Raw genomic sequence first — 23492 nt, 5'->3', positions numbered from 1 at the left:
TATGTGCATATCTCTTACTATTAATTATTTGAAGCAATTTTTATACTGTTGATAGCACATATTCCTTTTTGTGGGAACTGTATGTTCACATTCTTTGACCATTTATCTAGTGAGGAATGGCACTCATTCTTATCTATTTGTCTCTTTCCCTCAAAGCTTTTGGATATCAGACCTCTATCAGAGAAATTTGCTGCAAAGATTTTTTTCTAGTTAACTATTAGTCTAATTACATTCATTGTGTTTATATAAAAACTTTAAAATTTTTTATGTGATCCAAATTGTCCATTTTATCATTTGTGATCATTTCTATCCTTTTTTGGTCTGTGACTTTCCCTCTATCCACAGCTGTGAAAGATGTCTCTTCTTAATGACATGACCTTTTATAGTTGGGCCATGTGTTGGTTTTGAATTTATTGTGGCATATGGTGAGAAATGATGGTGTAAACTTAAGCCAAACTGTTTTTGAATTTTTTCCAGTGGATTTTCTCAAATAGTAGTTGGTGTCCTTGGACTTACTGAATCCCGTGCTCCCCTGATTCATCTTCTAAACTATAGATTGTGGTTCTAACTTACTCAAGAAACTTCAATGATTCCATATAGGAAAAAGTCCAGATTCCTTATCCTGGTATTCATGACCACTTAAAATATGGCCTTAGAACAGCTAGGTGGAACAATGGGTAGAGTGCTGGGCATGAAGCCAGAAAGACTCATCTTCCCGAATTCAAATCTGGCCTGAGACACTTACTAGCTGTGTGACCCTGGGTAAGTCACTTAACCCTATTTACCTCAGTTTCCTCATCTGTAAAATGATCTGGAAAAGGAAATGGCAAACCACTCCAGTATCTTTGCCAAGAAGACCCCAAATGCGGTCATGAAGAGTCAGATACAACTGAAATGACTGAACAACAGCAAAAAATATGGTGTTAACATATCTTTGCAGGCTTTTCTCCAGTATTGCTTGTGGTAGGTTACGTGTTCCAGATGAACTAAATTATAGGATAATAGATTTATATTTGGAAGGGACCTCAAAGCTTATCTCTCATATATTAAAAATGATGACACTCAGGTCTGAGAAATTAAATGGCTTGTCCAAGGTCATCCAAAAGTCTTACCATATACTCTGCTTCCTCTGTACTATTAATTTCCCCTCAGATATGCCCTGTTCTTTCACATCTTTTCACATTGTCCCAAAATAATCTATCCCTTAGCATCTCTGCTTGATGAAATCCTAATCTTTCTTTAATGTCTATCTTGAAATTGCTAGATCCTCCATTAAATTTTTCCTAGCTCTGCATCCCTGTCATGATACCCACCACATTCTGCACATGGTGAGAATTAATAGCCTTCAGACTATTCCAATAATAATCTGCATAATAAGCACACAAAAGATGTTATTATTCAGTTGTATCTAACTCTTCATGACCTCATTTGGGGTTTTTTTTTTTGGCAAAGATAATGGAGTAGTTTGTCGTTTCTTTTTCCAGCTCATTTTACATATGAGGAAACTGAGGCATATAGGGTGAAGTGACTTGCCTAGGGTTCCACAGCTAGTGTGTGAGGCTAGGAAGATGAGTCTTCCTGACTTCAAGCCTGGCACTCTACTGTGCTCCCTACCTGCCCTGTGCAAAACATATAATCTTAGAAATACATTGTAGAATAAGGTAGTCTGGCCATGTAGTAAGAGCAAAGGATGACAGAAGGAAAGATTGCTATAGTATGGAGACTTGGAAGGCTTCCATCAAGTTGTAGAATGTCCCCATGGAGAATCACTGGAAGGATATAGGTAAGAATTTCACAGGATAAGGAGGCATGAATAGGTTAGACACTGTACCAGGGGAGGAAATATCCATATCAGTGGATGTGGTGATGTACTCTATTTTTTCTTATCTCACCTAATAAACTGTAAGCTTCTTGATAGCATCTTGATAGTGTCTTTTGAAGTATCTACGCATCACTTTTAGTATTTAGCATAATAATAATAATAATTACTAAAAACATTTATATAATACTTATTCCGTGTCTGGCACTATGCTAAGTGCTTTACAAATATTAACTCATTTGATTCTCACAATAACCCTAGGAGGAAGATATTATTATCTCCATTTTACAGATGAGGAAACTGAGGCAAACAGGTTTGTAAGAGGTGAATGTCTCATGTCATATTTAAACTCACATCTGACACTTTATGGTGCTTTATGTATAGCAAGGGCTGAATACACAACATTTGAGTCAAATTGAAAAATATAATGCCATAATAAATATTTACAAGTGCCTACTATGTCCTAAGTTCTAGGTAGAAAAAGAAGAAAAATAACACAAGATATTTCATGAGTAATCATAACACAGAGTAGGAAACAGTGGGAGCAAAAGAAAGTCTTAGGTAAAGATCTCTAAGCAACCTCAGGAGATAGATATCACTTGCAGCTGAGGGTCAGAGGAAGGGAGAACAAGGAAGGCTTCTTGGAGGAGATAGCAGTGTAATTTGCCCTCAAAGGAAGGTAAGGATTTTGAATGGTGGTGATAAGAAGGTAATGCATTTCCAGTCTAAAGAATGAATTGCCCAAATGTAGAGTTTCCAGTGGTGATATGTTGAGTTTGGGGAACACATAGTTCAGCTTGGTGGGACTGTAAAGGAGCACTGGGGCTAGGATCTGTAAAAGCTTAGATGCATGGCTAAGAAGATTTTTTTCATTTATTCTAGAGGTAATAGGGAGTTATTAAAAGGTCCTTAGCAATGCAGTGCCATAGATAGTCTTGTGGTTTAGAAAAATTGCACCACTGGTTGTTTGAATGATAGATTAGAGAGAAGAAGGATTTTAGTCAAAGAGACCAATTTGGAGTCTATGACACTAGTCTCAATGAGAGATAATGAGGGCCTATGCCATTATGAGTAGGAAGAGGGGAACAGATGCAAGGAAATCTGTGAAGGCAGACTCAGTGTAGCAAAGCACAGTCACTTATATTGAACTTAATTTCCCGATCAAGATGCAAGTTGATGAAACAAAAACAATAATCACATCTCTCTTGTCTCTATAAACTTAGTGATTATTGTCTAGACAAAATTCAAAATTATGTCTAAAGTTTTATTTTTTTTGCACTGAAATACAGACTCAATGCAGTGCATACTCAAGGTTGGGGCTTTTATGTGCTAAGTTTTCAATGGAAAAAAAAGTCACAAGGTTTTTACATAACATGATTATGCCTTATTCTGTCAGCTTTCTTCTCTTTTGGCTTCTCATTTATTACCTTTGTCCTTCTTAGTCTCTGTTAGATAAAAACCCAAACAAACAGCCAACCAACCACAGATTTTTATAGTACTAGTCACATGCTTATGTATATAAAAATGGGGATAAACTTCATTAAGAAAGTAAATAGATACTGGATATGCCAACCTGTTAATGTTCTCTCCGTATTTCACCGTTCCAAATAAAACAACTCCAGCAAAAGCATAACACAGCAGCAATAAAAACATCCCCACGATGATAAAGAAGCTTTTGTACATGCTGACAACCACTGTCAAAAGGAGCATCTTCAGTGTTACCTGCAAACAGGAAGAAGACCATAACTAAATCATATAGAAGAGCTGCGGGAGGAAGGGCATTTTATTTAAGCAGATTGTCATAAAACAGATTCTCAAGGTTTCTGTATGTGAATAGCAACCAAAGCATGCTTTGCTTGAATCAGTGCCAACGTATAAAAGGAATGATAAGATGTTTTGGCGTGCATTTAGGGTGAATATTAAATGATAATCGATAAATATTTATTAAGCACCTACTATGTGTCAGGCACTGAGCTATGTGTTTGGATACAAATACAAAAATAAAATAATACCTATTCTCAAAGAACAGCATGATGGCATTATCTGTGCAGTCCTGACAATGACATGATGACGTTAAGGTATTAGATGACTCACATGTAGTTTGTATTTATATTTCCCACCATATCTATTTCAAAACCTTCCTATTAGTGGAGACCAAGTACCAACAATCGGCAATGTGACTTCTCCATTATTTCACACCTCTAGCCTTTCATTTCACATGACTGGCTAGCACTTCTTTTTTTTTTTTTTTCTGGCTGCTAGCTCTTCAGACAATTTTTGGTCCCTTTAACTTAGCCAAACCAATACAGGAAAAAAGCACTGTCCAAACGTTCTCTTAGAGGAGTAAGGAGCCATTCTGACTCTTTCCAGTAGCAATAAATATTAATCATGTTTTTTTAGATAGCACTAGAACCATTATATAATAGCTTTAAAACATGAAAGTTTGCTTATTTTATAACTAATGCTATACTTTGGGGGTCACACACATTATTCTGCATTAGACTGTCCCTTCTATGAGATACTTACATGTTTTCCACAAATGGAGAAAAACCTGAAGACAATCACACAAGCCCCCATCATATATGTATATGCATTCTGGAATTTAAATAGAAGAGAGACTTCTGTAATTTGCACAAGAGATTTTGTTCCAGTTTCAGTTCCATTTCTCATTTGAAGCCATCTGAGAAGTCTGCTGAAAAATTGCTTTAATAAAATGTGGAAATTCATATAGGAAATTTGTCTAAGAAGGTTCTGAAAAGGTCACTGTCACATCTCATGAATAAATATTATACATAAAATGAAAATAATAAATGAGACTCGGGGCTCTGTTTTGCTTAGGTGACTTTTATATTGAGGGGTTATTATATAAAATAAGCATTTAACAATCATTTATTAAGTGCTTCCTGTGTGCAAAGCACTATGCTAGGTACTAGGGAGAGATTCAAAGTTGTGATAGGGTGCAGCCCCTGCCTTCATGGAATGTACAGATGAATAGAGGAGATGGTGAAGACATAGTTTTTCTTTCTATTGACCCTACGAGGAGAGGATCTTGTGATGAAATATAAGGGATCACAGAATTTAGAGCTGAGAGAGACTTTAGAGATCATTTAGTTCCAACATCTCATTTTACAGATTAGAAAACTGAAGCCTAGAAAGGTTACATGGTTTGTTCAAGGTCACACAAGTAGTATATTGAAGAGAGATGATTTGAACTCGGGTCTACTGACCCCAAATCCAATAAGAGCAACATTCCCGACAAAGGAGGGTAGTTTAACATTAGAATGGATTACCCAAGAAGATCAGGGCCTCTCCTTCTCTGAGAATCTTTAAAGACAAGACAGATGCTCATTAATCTAGGCTGATTTGGGTATGACACGCCCTTTCAGTGATGGTGACTAGATGAGCCTTTAAGGACACAGCCAATCCAATGAATCATTATTTGTTGACCAAAAGTGACTTTACAATGAATTAAATAATTGTCTTATTAGAAGGAGAATATTCCATTAGATAGAGTTCTAATAACCATTCTCATAAAAAAAGCTGCATCTTCCTAAAAAAAGCTGTGCTTTATTAAGTCAGCCTAACCAAATGTCAGAGACAAACTTAAGAAGTATCCTATTTATCATAAGATCACAGATCCAGAAAGCTATGTGATTTCAGGATCATCAACTTAGAACTAGGAGGTACCTCAGAGACATTGTAGCCCACCCCCCTTATTTTACCAGTGAGGAAACTGAGACTCATAGAAGTAAAGTGAATGGCCCAAAGTCACACAGGGATGGCTAAAATTGACAGATCTGGGATTTGAACCCTGGCTCTCAGAATCCAAATCCAGTATGCCTTCCACCATATCATACTACTTCTCCTCCTTGGTAAAGTCCTCAAAGAGAAACATATCTGTATCTATGAATATATTTTATGTGTGTATGTTTGTGGGCTAGAAGGGGTTTGGTACCTCTTTTTAAATAATCATTTCTAAGCTGTATGTTGCTGAGCGAGTATGGTTTCTGAATGAAGAACGTAAGAAAGTGATCACAGGAGAGTGAGTTTATCAGGTTTAAGAATTTCTATGTGTAGTCCTCTGTGTGCAGGGGGCTGTCAGCTAGTGCTTATTGAGCACCTACTATGTGCTAGGCAACTGTGCTGCCTTTGGTCAGACCTAGAGACTTTTCTCTAGGGCATACATTGGAAGAAAAAAAGACAGATTGCTTCTCCTCATCCATTGAAGTATGAAGCAAATTGCTAGGATCCTTCTCCCTCTATTTGCCAGCAACAGTGAGAATTGCATTCAGAGGAAAACTGCTGGTGCCTAGGGGCTGTGACAGTTCATCCTGGGAGAGCTCTGCTTCTGTAGGAAAGCAGCATGATACATATTACCAACAGCATTTTCTTAATAGAGTCAGTTCCTGCTTGCAGATGGGTGGGTTCTTTATGTCATAGACTATCCATGGTATGCCATGGCACTGCCACTGCCACTGGGGCTGAGGGTGTGTGTGTGTGTGTGTGTGTGTGTGTGTGTGTGTGTGTGTGTACACTCCAGAGACAAAGGAAGCAGTTTCTGAATTATCCAGTGTTTTCCCTCTTCTATACCTTGGTTTTTCTCCATTTGCAAGTTTAATCTGGGATTGGCTTTAATTATAATACGCAACACAGTATTATTGCAAGTGGGGATCTTACAAGGAGAGCAAAGTGAAGGATCACCCAAATGACACCAAGGGAAGTCACCAAGAGGTCATATCGATTCCTTCGGCTCTGCCAGAAGCCAGCAGGTGACATGGCGATAATCTTCATCGTAACCTGGTAAACAATGAAGACAGGTAACGTGATTGATTTTTTATTTTTAGCAAAATTCTAATTTACCAAGCACAAGTAGAGTCTACTACTAAATGGAAATAAAAAGAAATATTTTTAGGAAATTAAAAAAAACCCTGAAAGTCTGTGTAAATTAAAGGAAGTATTTCTCATAGACATGAGTCACTTTCTGCAAAATAAGAACTCATTAGAAATTGAATCAGCTATAAATTACATTAATGGCAAGAGTCATTCCTCCACACTCTTTTTCTCCTCTGTAATTTAGACAGCAGCATATTTTGTTTCCTCAAGTAAAGCACCCATAGGGATAGGAAACATCAACCACCACACGTTTATGAAATACAAATTCCAGGATCTTAAAAAATTGAGTAGTGATTGTGCAACCAACATGTATTTTAAGGTAATCTTGGCTCTGTCAAGAGCAAATCCATGAGTCAGCTTTCCTTGCTGTATTTTGAATACCCTAAATCACTGATTATGTAGCTAGCTCTAAATACTTGAGCTGACATCACTAACACTGCCACGACTCAGGCACAGCAGTCCACAGTGGTGTCTCGGCAGTTGGAAAAGGAAAAGAGAGCATTCGTTATATAAATGGAGGCCACCATTTTTAAAAAGGAGATGTTCTAATGCTGTGTTTTCAAAAACAATTCTCTTAAAATAATGAAATGAAAACTTCCATTTTCATTGAAAGCTTCCATCTTACAATGATGAAATGAGGGAAGGTGATGTGGTCCAGGGGAAAGAGAGCTGGATTTGGAATCAGAGAATCTGGGTTCAAATGCCAGCTCTGCAACTTGGGGAAATCACAGAGGTTCTTGTCTGAGAGGCTTGGTTTCTTCTTCTGTAAAAATGAGGGGGTTTGATGGCATGGCCTTACAGTGCTAACATTCTGATTCCATAATCTATACCCTATGAAAGTGAATAACCGGAAATGAGCAGAAAGCACTTGGAGAGTCTTAAGCCCTTTACCATACCTCCAGGACAAAAATGAAGGTGAACACAACAGACATTGTTGCCAAAGGAACAGTCACTGGGTCTGCAACATCCCACTGAAATAGGAAAAGAAACAACATGTAGCCATGTGATTTCCTAAAGGTGGTTTTTCTCTTCCCTATTAGGTGAAGCTTTTTTTTTTTTTATATGGTATGTTTAGACAAGAATGGCAGCTTGCTATATTCTCAGTTAGATGGATGAATGAAAAAATAATTTGCAAATGCATAGTGTGAAGCAAAATATATTAAAAAAAATGTACCTTGACTGACAGCAGCACAGATTGAGCCAGGACTAGTACAGCTATAGTCCTCTTAAAAAAGGGATGCTGGGTAATGTCATACATTTTAGCTCTAAAACCATCATTATCTGCAAAAGAAGGATTTTTGCAAGGGCATTTTAGTCCTGGGTCACATTTGCTTTCTTGTTTTTCATTTGCTTTAATGATCATCTCAAGACATTCAACATTTTTTTCCCTGCTACAGTTTTAATCTAACTTTGAATATTTAAAAACAACAACTGCATGAAGCCTTTAATACTGAGAGAACAGTCACATTTCTGTCAAGTTAATATATTTCACTCACGTTATTAAAAGGCAAGCACAAATACATTTTATTTAAAAATTCATTTTTTTCATTAAGGCTTATCCTAAAAGCACTGAAGCACAACCTTTGGGCGGCTAGTTTTAATAGCCTTACGCAGAGATCTGTAGTTAGATGGCTGTTTCTACATTAACTTATGCACAACCTCCTAGTGGCCTCACGATTATTATTTTAATTTAAATCTTAGACTCCTGGGGAATCATGAACACTAGTGCCCAACATGAATGAAATCAGAGCATCTTTGATACCCGGGCGAGGTGGGAGATGAAGAGGTTGTGCTATCTTCAGTCTGCTTTTCAGATCTTCCCATCTTCTCTGATCTACAGTCAGTAACGCCGTTCCCTTAATAAACAAAGAAAAGCATAGAAAGCCTTTTGTCATCTAAACCCAGAACATTCCAAATGTGGTCATCATAAGACAAAAAGAAAAAAAAAACAAAAAAACCCCAACAACACAGTGCTGCTTTTTGGAGATTAAAAGACAGCACTTCTTCCCACACAGGGGCACTTGGGTAAACAGGGTCAGAGTTTCTCTCCCTCACCTCAAAGGCAGTCCCAAAGTCGACACTTTGGCTAGAACACCCTACTCAGTGAGTAGACTGATTGCTCTGTGTAGACCTAGGGTAGCCAGCTGTGGAAACCATTAGTTTTATATTTGATTTTTTTACTTGCTGTAATCAAACAAAGGGAGGGAATACTTGTTTAAACAGCAGCTAATTTTTATTCAGTTTCATTGCAGAAGACATTGCAGCAAAATAATGACTTGCTATTAGTACTTTAGCTTGTGAAAGTATTTTTCTGTCCCTCCTGTCTTCCCATTGTCCTGAAAAGGTGCAGTCTTACAAGCTCTAAGGAAGAGACATCAGATTATAGACAAAGGACTGGTGAGGAGGGAACCTGTGCACTGAATTCTGCCAGTCTTCTAATAAGTAGCAAAATGATTATATAGCAAATTCTTTTATTAGCAAAGTGTCACATTTAGTATAAGCAGATTGCAAGTGGTTGAGACAAAACAAAATAAACCCACCCAAAATGTTTCAAGGATTCAGAAAAAACAAAGTTTTCCCTGTAACTCCAGTTCATTTAATGAAAGGCACAGATATGCAAGGATGGAGAGACTTGAGGAGTGATTACTCATTCATTCACTCAGGAAACATTGAGCTCCTTTTGTGTCCTAGATACTGTGAGATATATGAAAAGGAGGAATATTTGATCTCTGCCATTCAGTCACTTAGAATATAGTGATTAAATTCTGGAAAAACTGCTAATTGGTTGCAGTCTCTTACCTGGAAATATTTATAAGCTATCAGATATTTCCATGCCACCATATATTCCTTTTCCTCCCCACCTTATTTCACTTCCTCCCTCTTTTTTATAATTAATTTATTTTTAGTTTTCAATATTCACTTCCATATGATTATGAGTTTTAAATTTTCTCCCCCTCCCACTTATTCCCCCCACCCAAAACAGCATACAATCTGATATAGGCTCTACGTATACATTCATGTTAAGCATATTTCCCATTAATCATGATGTAAATAACAATTAGAACTAATGGGAGGAACCATGAGAATGAAGCAACCCATATTTTCTCTACTTTTTTGTGCTTTGAGTGTGCAGACACACCTGGGTTCAAATTCTACCTTCCCCTGACATTTATTGGTTGGATAAGCCTGATTAATTAACATAATAAAATTATCACTAGTTAATTGACATTCCTGAGACTCAGTTTCCTCACCTATAGAATAAGGATAATAATACTTTTACTAACTACCTTACTTGGTTTCTGTGAAGATCAAATAAGATAATAAGTAAAAAGTGCTTGGCAAATGTTAAATCACCAATAAAGCAAGAGTATTTAAACTGGGATTCACAGATTTACAAGGGGTCCATGAACTCAGATGGTAAAAAAAAAAACACACACACATCTTGATTTTCACTAAAAATGAACTGAAATTTAGCATTTCTTTAAATTATTTAAATCCATTATTCAGAGGAGTTCATAGGCTTCCCCTGACTGCAAGAGGTCCATGACACACACAAAAAAGTTTAAGAACTCCAGCTACACAGGGATAAGGATTAGATATATGCTTTCATTAGCATCGGAAACTCCCTCTATCAATGTAAGTTGCCATCTTCTATGCAAATTCTGGTCTTGCCCAGGGTCATACAGTCAATAAGTATCCCAGGTGAGATTTGAACCTTGGTCCTAATGGCTATAAGGCTAGCTCTCTATCCAGTACACCATGCTACCTCTCCTAAATGAACATATAAATGTCAGTTGTAACTATTGTTATCATTATTATTCTCTTCTTCCTCTCAGACAATATGTAAATATGCTTTCTCAGCAGAAGAGAACAGTACTCATCAAGACTTCAAGCTGCTGGACTTTTCCAGATTCACCACCACCATGCACCAAGAACAACAGATCTGGGCTGTGGAAAGAAATGCTACAAGTGGCTTGCAAGCCTGGATGAGGGCATTAGAGTTGGAGTCAGGAGACTTGAGTTGGAATCCTGACTCTGCCACTGATTAGTTATGTGACACTGGGCAAGTAACCCTATCTCTCCATGCCTCAATTTCCTCATCTTTAAAATGAGAAGGTTGGATGTGATCACAGGACCCTTGTTTTGGAGCCATAAGGAACATTGAGTCTATTCTTTTCCCTATTCTCTCTTTTCATTTGAGGAACGTGAGGCCCAAGAAAGCTAAATGCCTTTAAAAATGACTGCCTAATGGAATAATTTAAACATATGATTTCAAATATTCTATAATCATGTCAGCACTTTAAAAAAAAAAGAGATTGGGCACTGAGTGATGTGAAGACGAATATACAGACTCTATCTCCTGATTGCACATTTTCACTGGCTGTCCCCTATGCCTGGAATTCTCTTCCTCATCTCTGCCTCTTGGTAACCCTGGCTTCCTTTGAGTCTCAGCTAAAGTCTAACTTTGTGCAAGAGCTTTTCCTGATCCCCCATAATTGTAGTACAGTTATCCCTTTCACATAGCATCTTTCCCCATGGTGGTTTCAATATATCATGGGTTGGCATGAAAAATTAAATGGGAATTTTGTGGGAGTTTTGCAGAAGCCACAGATGATACACAGAACCTATGACCAAATACTTAACAGAAATTTTACAACAAGGTACTGTAAACACCCCAGAAAAGAAAAAGAAAGAATTCAGACTTCTCTGGTATGAAGGGAGGGCCAAAATTTTTTACCCAATTTTCCAGATGGTAGGAGTGCCACGCCCCTCACTTCTGCAATGTAGAAGGGATAACTGTACACTCCTTGTGGATTAGCTCCAACTTATCCTTTATGTATCTTATCTGTCTGTAGTGGTTTGCACGGTGAGCTCCTTAACAGTGGCACTATTAATAGAATATAAACTCCCTCTGGGTAGGAACCTTTTCATTTTTGTTGCTGTATCCCCAGTACCTAACACAGGCATATGTTAGGCACTGAATAAAAATCTACTGATTGATTCATTGATGTTCCTTCTAAGTCTTCTCTTTTTGAGACCAACCGTATTAATTGTCCTTAAACATTCCTCAAACACCATGGTTTATAGACTCCCCCACTCCAGTTAGGTGGCACAGTGGATAGAATGCTGGACCCGGAGTCAGGAAGATTCCTGTTTCTGAGTTCAAATCTGGCCTCAGATACTTACTAGCTGTGTGACTCTGGGCAAGTCACTTAATTCCATTTGCCTCATTTCCTCATCTGGAAAATGAGATGAAGAAGGAAAAGGCAAACCATGCCAGTATCTTAGTCAAGAAAACCCTAAATGTGGTCACAAAGAGTCAGATATGACTGAAAAATGAATAACCAACAACAACACTCTTATACCATAGTTACCATCACAAAATCACAGAATGTCAAAGTTGGAAAGGATTTCAGAGGCCATCTTGTCTAACAAAGAATTCTGTACAATATCACGGATAGAGGGTCATTCAGTTCTTGCCTGAAGGACTCCAGTAAAAAGAACCCATTGCTTTCAGAGACAAACCATCCTACTTTTGTATATCATTATTAGTGAGTTTTTCCTTATTTCAAACCTAAATTTGCCTCTCTTCACTGTCCCTGCATTGCTACAAGTTCTATGCAGAACAAGCATAACCCCTCTCCCATGAGGCAACCCTTTAAATGATTGAAGCCAGCTAATACAGCTGTTTAAGCTGACAACTGCACTTAGATTTTTGGGACACCCTCTGTGTTTCCCATCTTCTCTTCTCAAGGCTAAATATTCCTAGTTCCTTCATTGATTCTTATATGGCAATATCCACTCCCTTCACCATCCTCGACACTCTCTTTGGGAAGACCTCGGGATTTTTGACTGACTTTCTTTCCTGTGTGGCAATGTATGATCATGTTTTTCAAATGCTAGATGTATATATTTATAAAATAAATGGTAATATCTACATAGAAGTTCATGTCTGCAAAAGGATTTTACATGCATAAACTCATTTGACCATAACAGTAAAAATGAGAAATAGGGAGTGCAATTACTATGACCATTTTACAGATAAGAAAAGAGGCCCTGAGAAGTTAAGTAACCTTGGCCAAGGTCACATGGGTAGTTAGCATTCTGATTCCAATTCCAATGATCTTCCTACTACACTGTATTTTCCTTTCTCAATGATATAAATTGTGTAGTAAATTTTACAAGTTCATTTATGCATCGAAGTCCTAATTGCATAAGTAAATGGGCTGGTAAAATACTTAGATTTGTTTATGTCATTTATAGAGCACTTGACTAAGTGAAATTGCTTAAACTATTTCAAAAATTCATTTTTCTTATTACTGACCCTGCAGGAAAGCTGCTTCTAACCAGACCCACCAGGGACTGAAAAACGCCTCTTCTGTTTGTTGGCAGGGAAAATGGGAGAAAGAGGAAAGAAAGGATGTGGAGGGAGGAGATTTCTTGACAATAGAATGGTCACAGGGAAGAGGGGACCATTCTGTGGTTCATGAGTAAGTTCAGCAAAGAGAATGATCCCCTGTGAGGATGAGGGGGGAGTTGCTTCCTTTTGGCTATAGAGAAGATTTTTGGCATAAGTATCACTGTTCGGATTCCAGAGCAAAGGGTCCCTTAGATACTGGCTGGAAACAAAAATCCAGACTTCTATCATGTGTAGAATGAGAGAATTCTTATAGGAATTCTATTTATCACAGGATAAAAAAAAAATCTGTCCTGCAGTTCCTTTTTTTTTATCGAATGATGTCTTTGTTTTCAAATTTAAAAGACTCAAATGCTAATAATATTGGGAGTGGATTTAGATAATGAGGAATGGGAAACTCTTTAGAATGGAAATCTGGAGAGAGGCAATCTGGGCACAATCTGATATAGACTCTAGATTTGGGGAGAATGGATTTATAGGGTTCAGAAAAAAAGGACAGTTAGGACCCTGTGGCCCAAATTTCTAGAGGGGAAGACATTTAGTTTTCATCAGTGAATACAAGCAACATAATTCATTGAATTACATCGTATGGACTGAAAGAACTAGTGGTTTACGGTTGCTAAGCCACTGTCAGTGATATTTGACAGAGACTAGAAAAGGAGGGATATGAATTTGTAGAGCTGTTGTATGCATGTGGGATTTACCTCATTTTCCTAAAACTGAGGGTAGACAGGTTCATTGGTTGGTTCAGTAATCACCTCTGAACAAATGACACCCAAATCTGTATACCAAGCTACAGGCTCATATCTTCAAATACTTGCCGAAAGTTTCTACCTGGATATTCTGATGATGCTTCAGGTTAAATGTGTCCCCAAATAAACTCATCTATTTCTTCTGTAAATCCACTCTGCTTTCCAAAGTTCCTCTCTCCACCAAGGTCATCCAGATGTGTAATCGTGAAGTCGTTCTTAGATCTTCCCTCTCCCTCCATATTCAATGTTTCCAAGTCCTGTTGGTTCTACTTTCAGAATGTTTTCATATACACCCTTTTCTCTCCACTGAACCCAGCTCACCCATACCATTTTAATAGCTTCCTAACAGTTCTTTTGGCCGCCACTTCTTGACTTTCCAATTCACCTTTTAGCCAGTTCCTAAAATAATCTTTATTAGGCACATGGGTGACCATGTCACTTCTCTATGCAAAAAATCATCAGTGAATCCCTATTGCTTATAAAATTAAAAATCCTTAGATGGCTATACAGTCTGTTTCCCACCTCTGTCCTTCATTAATGCTGTTTTCCAGTGAAACAGGATTATTTTTTCCCTGAACTCAACAGTCCATCTCTTATGTCCAAAAATTCATCTGGAAAACTCATTTCTATCTTTTCCCCTATCCAGTTAGCTCCTTTCTCCTTATGAAGGTAAGAATTCTTATCTTTCTCCAATGCTTAGCTTCCTTGATCCCTCTCCACTCCTCTGATCCTTACTTCTCTCTCAAAGAGCCTTATTCTAGGGTTCTTGGACCCTCATCTTATGCCCCTACTCCCTCACTCCAGTCCTCATCTTGTATTATACTTTTTGATAGTCATGCCACAGGAGATGATGAGGGAAGAACTCTTGCCTTAAGAGTCAAATCCTATCTCTGAGGCTTACAGCCTGTGTGACCTTGGGTAAGTCACTTAACCTCCTTCAATTGTAAAATGATCTTTTCCTTTCAGACTAGATGGTACCTTCAAGCTCTATACCTATAATTCTTTAGAATGTAGATCCCTTAAAGGCACAAGCTGTTTTTTTGTTTTTTTTTGCCTTTGTAACCCCAGTGTCTGGAGTAGTGCCTTGCATGTGGCATATCTTTATTTATTTTATTTTTGCTAGGCAATGGGGGTAAGTGACTTGCCCCTGGTCACATAGCTAGCAATTGTCAAGTGTTTGAGGTTGGATGTGAACTCACGTCCTCCTGACTCTAGGGTGGGAGGTCTATCTATGGCTCCACTTAGCTGCCCCACACATGCCATATCTTAAATAAACATTTGATGAACGTTGAATTTAATTATAGAAATTGGGACAACGTGTATAAGTTGTAGAGAGACACAGACTAATAATAGTAACAAGAATAGTGGAGGTTGCTAGAATTTAAATAGTGTTTTAAGGTTTGCAAAACAATTTGTAAATATTATTTCATTTTTATAACAATCTTGGGAGGTAAGTGCTTTTATTATCTCAATCTTGTAAATGAGGAAACTAAGGCAAACAGGTTGAGTGATTTGCCCAGGGCTATATACCTAGTGAAAGCAGGAACTGCGGTTTTTTGTTTATTAGTTTTCGGGCTTTTTTTGGTGTCTCCAGTGCTTAGCACAGTGCCTGCCTCAGAGTAAGTACTTAACAAATGCTAGCTGACTGACTAGTATCTGAGACTAAATTTGAACTCAAGTCTACCTGATTCCAGGTCCAACACACTATCGACTACATCACTTAGCAGCCTCTAATGACCTAATGTATGAAAACACTTCCTAACAGCCATTCTAGTCAAAGTGGCATGGATAGTGAATTACCTCTCTTTGTCAGTTTTTCAGCAGAGGTCTGTTGTTGGGGGGTTCAGAATTAGGTAAGACAGAATATAGCTATATCTGTCTAACTTTGACATTTATTTTTGTTCTTGTTCAGTTGTGTCCATCTCTTCATGACTCCATTTGGGGTTTTCTTGGCAAAGACACTGAAGTGGTTTGCCATTTCCTTCTCCAGCTCATTTTACAGATCAGGTAACTGAAGCAAAGAGGTTTAAGTGACTTGCCTAAGGTCACGCATTTAATAAGTGTCTGAGGCCAGATTTGAACTTAGGAACAGGAATCTGCCTGACTCCACGCCCGGCACTCTAACCGTTGAGCCACCTAACTGCCCTAATACTGTTATTGCTTGTCCTTCATTCTTGAAGAGGATCAATGACATCAGGAGAGTTATGTCTTGACTTGCAAGTGAATTGGATTTAAGTGAGGCAGAGTTGTGCAAAGTCATCAGCCTCACTCTATCCTCCAGGGTCATCTGAGTCCAGTGGCAAAACATGGGTCAGGATGACTGACAGTGGGAGACCTTGGCCTTTTAAAGCTAAGGTCTTTCCCAGGTCTCAGTTTATCTGAGGCAACACCTATTCAGTCCTTATGGCTAGGTGATAAAATGGATAGAATGCTGGGCTCAGAGTCAGGAACACTCATCTTCCTGAGTTCAAATCTGGCCCCAGGTACTTTCTAGCTACGTGACTGTGGACAAGTCACTTTATTGTCTTTGCCTCAGTTTCCTCATCTGCAAAATGAGCTAGAGAAGGAAATGGCAAACCACTCCAGTATCTTTGCCAAGAAAACCCCAAATGGGGCAACAAAGAGTAGGACACAAATGAACGATTGAACAGTCCTAATATTGGCATAGATCTGTAATATATAGATTGTGTGTGAACATACACACACACTCAATTATATACAACATATATATGTGTGTGTGTATATATATATAATATACATACATACACACACACACACACACACATACATACACACACATGCAAATCATAGAAGTGTAGATATGGAAGGGAACTTAGAAGCAATTGAGTCAATATGCCCTAATTTTACAGATGAGGAAAGTGAGGCTGAAAGACTGGGGTCACAACTAATATAAGTCAGCATTTGAACTAACTTCCTTGACTTTGCCACCTGGTGGCCAATCCTTAGTATTACGCCAATCAGAAAAGCACCTGAATAGCAAATGAACAAGGACTTATTTCAGAAGCTTTAAAGAGGACATAATTTGCTTAAGAAGAACCAATTTTTAAAGACATAAGGGACTCTCTTTCCTGTTCTGCCTAATTCTGAATCATAAAAAACAATGCTCCTAGTGCTCATATGATCCCCTGTCTTCCTATTTCATACCTCTCGTATCAATTACCTGACCAAGAAGGAGAAAAAACATATATGGAAGCCCGTTTATCTACCACTAGGGAAGACTTCATCTAACAATTTATATTTTCATTTTTAAAACTTAAAGGGAAAGCCTTTCTCGGTGGACTAGAGGCAATTTAGGTATTTGCTGCAAAGAAGAATTCATCAAGGCTGCAAAGCAGATCTGATTGCTTTCACATGCACCTGACCACAGAGCTAATATTCTCACTTCTCTTTGCTCTGTAATCTTCCTGCCCCTCTTCCCTTCCCATCTCTGAATCTTCACAGAGCTTTCCTCTCTATCTGGAATGTTGTAGGTGGCATAGTGGATCATTCACTAGACTTGGAATCAGGCAGACCTGAGTTCAAATTCTTGCCTCAGATACTTGCTTACCATGGGCAAGTCACTCAATCTCTCTGTGCCTCAGTTTCTTCATATGTAAAATGAAAAGGTTGATACAATGCTCTCTAAGATCTTTTTTAGCTATGATTTATGATCTTTCCAAGCATCTTTTTTTCTTTCTATAAAAAATACACTTAAATTTACTTTTTTAAAAGACTGGGTCTTTTTATTCTCATTCAGTTTGGAAGTTAAGGAATCACTCATTGGCCAGTCCCATTTGGATTGGCCCAGGAGCTTTGATTTGCTCCATTTTGCTCCTCCTTAGGCATTCTGGTAGCCCTTCCACTCCTGATCACTCAGCATATTTATGCTGAACTTAGTGAGAATACCTGATCAGCTTAGGTCACTCCAGAGCTGAAGAGATCCACCAGCTTCAGCCTTCTCCAAGCAGGATTACAGATCTAACTCTCTTTTTCCCTTTTAAAACCCTGCTCAAGCCTTCCCTCGACTATGCCTTCTCAGATTAGCTTCTTCTGGCCCTGGTCAGTCCAGATACTTTAGCACTCTACCTGTATTTGTACGTAGTTAAATTAATTATTGATTAATTAATTCACTCATTTGTCCTTTGTCATGCATCTTAATTCCTATAGCAATGTGGGGTGTGGTGCTTTGAACAAGCAATATGGTGCATGAGAGGCAGCATGGTGTGCAGCAGTGGATCAGGAGTGAAGAAGACCTGCCTCAGATCTTACCTTCTTACATTTACTAGCCATGTGACTTACATCATTTAACCTCTCCATGCCTCAGTTTTCTCATCTACAAAAGAAAGGGGTTAGACTTGATGGCCATTATAAGATCCCTTCCAGCTCTAAATCTATATTCCACAATAAAGTATTTTGTATTGAGAGTACCATGGCAGTTGTTTCACAAGGCCCTAAGATGCCTATGTGCCCCTTCTCTCCTTCCTTTTATTGACTATTTTGCTAGGGAAAATGAGCCCCACTCTGTTTTGTTTTGTTTTAGTTGAGAAGAATATAATGACCTCAGACAATTGGCATTTTCCTGATCATAAATGTATGTATGTCACTCTGTAGCTTGACAATGAATATTTATAATGGTTCTTCTAGGGTCCTAGAAGATCTAGAAATATTTCTGAATCAGCAAAGCAAGTTTAATAATTTTCAATATAACTTTTGTGTTACAGCTAGTTTATTGTGTCCTAATTTTTCAATATGTGTGACTCACTCAGCCTGAATGTGTGATTAACAAGAACATCTCATTCTATAATACTGTTAAGAGAACTCATGGGAATCAGGTGGATGGTTTCTGCAGCATTCTCATCACATCACTCTCATATCCCCCAAATCTTCAGGAGGTCCTTATAACACGTAGAAAAAACAAAACTAAACTAAATTCCTTTGCCTGGAGTACCCCTATGATAGGGCTGCACCCTAATTTTCCAATTTAGTCTCACATTTCTCCTCTTGTATGTAACCTATTCTTCAATCCTAATCTTTCTGACATATGTCCTTTTGCTCATGCCAACCAACATCTAGAATGTCATCATAACCCCAGTGCCACTGATGAAGTTATCCTTCAGAATTCTTCAAAAAAGTCTTCTATTAACCTTCCTAGTTCTGCCCATACAGGATCAACCCACTCCTATCAGCTCTCACAATATTATCTTTGCATGTCACTCATGGACTTACACTCTGGTTACATATCATTTCTATGTCTATATCTATGCATGCATCCTCTTGAGACAAGGACCACATCTTCTTCATCATTGTATCGTAGGTATCTAGGCATCACCCAATGTCTAGCAAAGTATCTTTCCACAGAATCTATTGAGTGAATATTTAATGATGCGATGAATAACATGTATCTTTTCCTCTGGCACATGCGTGTCTATTAGGAAGTAATCAACCAACCAATAAGCATTTAAATGCCAACTACATGCTGATCAAAAGAGACACAGAGACTAAAACAAAGCAGTGTGCCTTCATGAAGTTTAATTCTATTGGGGGAATGACATATAAGTAAATCTAAACTATATTTAAAGTTAGGATAGAGACTTAACCTATAATATATATAACCTATAAGGAAATTCTGTATGTAGAAACTCACTCCACCAATGCAGGTCTATAACCTGTATTTTTAGAGAGTTGCCTAGAGAATTAAGAGACCAAGTGCCTTGCTCAGGGATGTACAGATCTACAAGTCAGACCATTCCTGGTTTGGAAGTTATCTCTTGGTCTACTACATAATGCTTCCTTCTATAAATATAATTGCAAATAAATGGCATTTGAACTGAATTTTGAAGGAAACTAAGCATTTTCTGAGGCTGATGTGAGAAGAAAATGTATTCCAGCTTGTGCAAGGCACAGAAACAAAAGATGGATTCTCACATGTTAAGAAAGGCAATTATATCCATTTAGCTGGATCACAGAGAACAGGATAGGAAATAATAAAGAAATGGAAGGCTAGAGCTGGATTGGTCCTGCATTTAAATGCCACGTGAAAGAGTTTGTATTTTAACCTAAAGGCAAGAAGTTACCCATGGAGCTTGTTGCATGGCAGGAGGGGTAACACAATCAGACATATGCTTTAGGAACATGACTTTAGCAGCTAGGTAGAGCATAGTTTGGAGAGGTGTGACACTCAAAGGAAGGAGTCCAGACAGGAAGCTATAACAGTATTGCAGGTGATAGGCAATGAAGGCCTGACTTAGGGTGGTATCCATGTGCACTGAGAGGAGAGAACAGATGTGAAATATATTGTAGGAATAGAATTAGTGAGACCTGGCAATTGATAGGATATACGGCATGAGGGAGAGCAAAGAATTAAGGATGATTTCAAGATGGAGAACATAAAAGCATATTTTGCCTGAAGAGTGAGCTTGGAATGGTGATTAGGGTGCTAAGCTTAGAATTAGGAAAGCCTAGGTTTAAATCTATCTTTTGAAACTTCCTAGGTTGGTGATCCTAGGCAAATTATCTTGACTTTGTGTGCTTCAAGAAACTCTTTAAGGCTTATCCACCAAGTCATACTTGTGTGTGAGTGGAAGTATATTCCACCCTAGACATAGGAAATTGTAAATGCTTTTTAAAACTTCACAATCTGTGGAAGGTTTTAAATGAAACTGGATAGCCTCTTCACATTTCATATTTCAGATGGGCATTGGACAAAGAAGAAAACTTTCAATTTTGAGATTCTTTGATTTCATAGAAGAACTCCATTTATAGTGGAAATTTTCTGTCATAATTGGACCCCTAAATTTGGGTATGCAAAGAGAATGGAAAGAATGAGAACAAATAAATAAACCAGTATTTTAAGCCAAAAGGAGCTTCCACGCAAAGTTTGAAGTCAGAAAAATTAAATAGGCTGAACTTGATTATACAAAAATAATAGTCAGAAAATCATAAAGCTAAAAGAGATCTCATCTGGTCCTTCCCCTTGCCTCCAGACAGGATTGCAACTGAACTATTTCAGAATGACAGATGTCAACCAATTTGTTTAAACTTTCTAGAGGAGATCATCCAGCTTGGCTTAATAACATGTTCCATTGGCATCTTTCCATGTTAGAGTGAATTATCCTCCAAATATTATATAATTAAATGTAAAGATCCTACTTTAAAAGTAAAAACAAAGATTGAGAATTTGAATAGAACTGATGGACTCTTAAGTACAGACTGTTGAATATTTCTTTCCTCTATTGTTCTTTTTTCCTCCTCACAACGTGACTAATATTTTGTATGACTTCATATATATATAATGAGTATCATATTTCTTTCCTTCTCAATGGGTGGGGGGAGTGAGAGGAAGGAGGGAATTTGGAATTGAACATGAAAATTTTAAAAATTTAAAGAAAGATTCTGAATGATCATTAAGGATAGTGGAGCCCTCAAAAGAACTAGGAGAGTTTGAAAGAGGGGTGGATTTGGTGGAAAGATGATGAATCCTTTTGTTAGACATGTTGAATTTGATAAATCTTTGTTCAAAATGCCCACTTGGAAGGTAGTGATACATGAAAGAGACTAGAGTTGAATAAATAAATTTGTAAACTGGCAAAGAGATGATAATCAAACCCACAGGAATTGATGGAACCGGTAAAAAGAGAATGGAGAAAAAGAAGACATGAGTCTTTAAGTGCACTCACAGGTAGGGAATGGGACTTGGATGATGATCCAGTAAATATGACTAAGAAGGGCTAACCAGATAGCTAAGAAGATAACCATGAGAGAGTCTCATGAAAATCAAAAGGGAAGGTTGAGAGGGTAGTTAATCATGTCAAGTGCTGTTGTGATGTCAAGAAAGATGAAGATTGAGAAAAAGTTATTGGATGTTGCACTTAGGGCATTGACAGCTTTGGAGAGAACAATTTCAGTGAATGATAAGATCATAAGCCAGATCTCAAGGGACTGCAAAGTGAATGAGAGGAGAAGTAGAAGCAATGAATATTAGACATTATTTCCCCAGAAGTTTAGATGAGAAAAGGGTAGTGAGATACAGATCAGTAGCAGGAGGGGATAGTAGTGTAAAGTGAAGGTTTTAAGGACAGAGTCACCTGGGCATGTTTGTAGGTATCAAGGAAGAAACCCATAGATAATGCAAGACTGAAGGTGAGAGAAAGGATGATTGTGGGGCAATTCAACAAGGGTAGGGCTTCTCATTGGTAAAAGGAAGAGTTACCTTTTCATCAGAGAATAAAAGATGAGAGAATACATGTTGTTGTGAAGGGATTTTGAGATGCAGAGTTGGGGAGAAGAGTGAGCTTAGAGTGAATGGCTTCTATTTTTTCAGTCAAGTATGGGGTAAGGTCTTCTGCTGGGGGGGAAGGGAAGAATGGCATGAGAAGCTTGAGGAAAGAAGAGAGTTTGGAATGACTGCTGTCATGCATTTGACAGACTCAATGAAGAAAGAGTAAAAGGATTGCCTGATGGCGGTGAAAGCCCATTTAAGATTTAGATAACATTAATTTTTAGTGGACTTGATCAACACCATTGCATGATTTCCTCCATTACTGTTCAGAAGTACGTGAGCAAGAGTAGAGAAGACACATGTGGCGAAGTAAAAATACCTGTAAGTACTGGATGAAAGTCATGCCCATCATGCAAGACGTCAAGCTGTCAAGCATGCAGGATCTGAGAAAGTATAATGACTTAACCTTGCAGCCAAAGAATAAATGCTTAGACAATGCACCTGGAATATATTCTCATTAGCTGTTGTTCAAGTGGAAGGCAGTCACCCTAGTTAATCAGAACTATTATGAAGGATACCTCTGTCACTACTAATCTGATTCTGGCCACTTGCCTCAGCCTGGTGTGCGTGTGTGTGTGTGTGTGTGTATTATATATATATATATATTTATTTATAATAATTACTATCATTTGAATGTTTTTCAAATTATCTGTGGTTTCAAAATTGAGGATCTCAGGATTGTCAGGCCTCAGAAATTCTCTTCTTGCAGTTTTCAAACCCATCTTCTTCCTTTAATATATATGTGTATATATATATATATATATATACACACACACACACACACATATACATATATACATATATATGTATATTTTATGACATGGGAGTTTCTTCAGGACCTGCCCATTTGGAATTGAGCTCAGGGGAGGATGTCTTTTAGCTTTCTGTTCCTGGGAGAGTGGATAGGGATTCCAATAGTCTGTGTCTGTGGGTATGGAAAAGGAGTAAAGTGAATAAAAGTAAAACTGGTCAGATTATTAGAGGAGGTAGTCACTGATGTGGAATAGTCCCAGACCGTAAGTTAGAGGGCCCTTGTGTGAGAGTGTGGTTTTACTTGTCTCTACTGTTCAGCAGTAATAAATTGGGGAGAACCGAAGCATTCTCACAACAGAGAAAATTCTGGCTTATGCACAAATATTGCTTTGATAAGCTAATTTTATTTACTTTGGTGGATAGAGAGCTGGTCTTAGAGGCAGAATCAACTAGCAAGGTTCATATTCTACCTCTGACAAGTAAAGGTATTATAAGCTTGGGTGGTGTTACTTAACCTTTCCATGCTCTTGCTAACTCTCTGAGACTGTAAGTTGAAGAAAAAGTGCCAGCTGGTATTGC

At 38.0% G+C, this 23492-nt stretch overlaps 1 protein-coding gene across 2 annotated transcripts in view; it reads right to left on the bottom strand.

Moving 5' to 3' along the window:
- Window positions 1-23492, bottom strand: part of NALCN (sodium leak channel, non-selective) — a 502028-nt gene that overhangs the window by 18050 nt on the left and 460486 nt on the right. For both annotated transcript variants that reach the window (XM_027854084.1, XM_027854085.1), the window contains 6 exons: window positions 8475-8568; window positions 7887-7993; window positions 7609-7683; window positions 6497-6616; window positions 4346-4414; window positions 3393-3541 (listed from right to left, as the gene is read on the bottom strand). In XM_027854084.1, the coding sequence (XP_027709885.1) occupies window positions 3393-3541; window positions 4346-4414; window positions 6497-6616; window positions 7609-7683; window positions 7887-7993; window positions 8475-8568 (614 nt within the window). The remainder of the gene's footprint in view (window positions 1-3392; window positions 3542-4345; window positions 4415-6496; window positions 6617-7608; window positions 7684-7886; window positions 7994-8474; window positions 8569-23492) is intronic.

Source organism: Vombatus ursinus, unplaced genomic scaffold (genome assembly GCF_900497805.2).
Source record: "Vombatus ursinus unplaced genomic scaffold, bare-nosed wombat genome assembly UNPS02010304.1, whole genome shotgun sequence".
NCBI classification, from domain to species: Eukaryota; Metazoa; Chordata; class Mammalia; order Diprotodontia; family Vombatidae; genus Vombatus; species Vombatus ursinus.
This window is presented reverse-complemented; position numbering and strand designations above follow the sequence as displayed.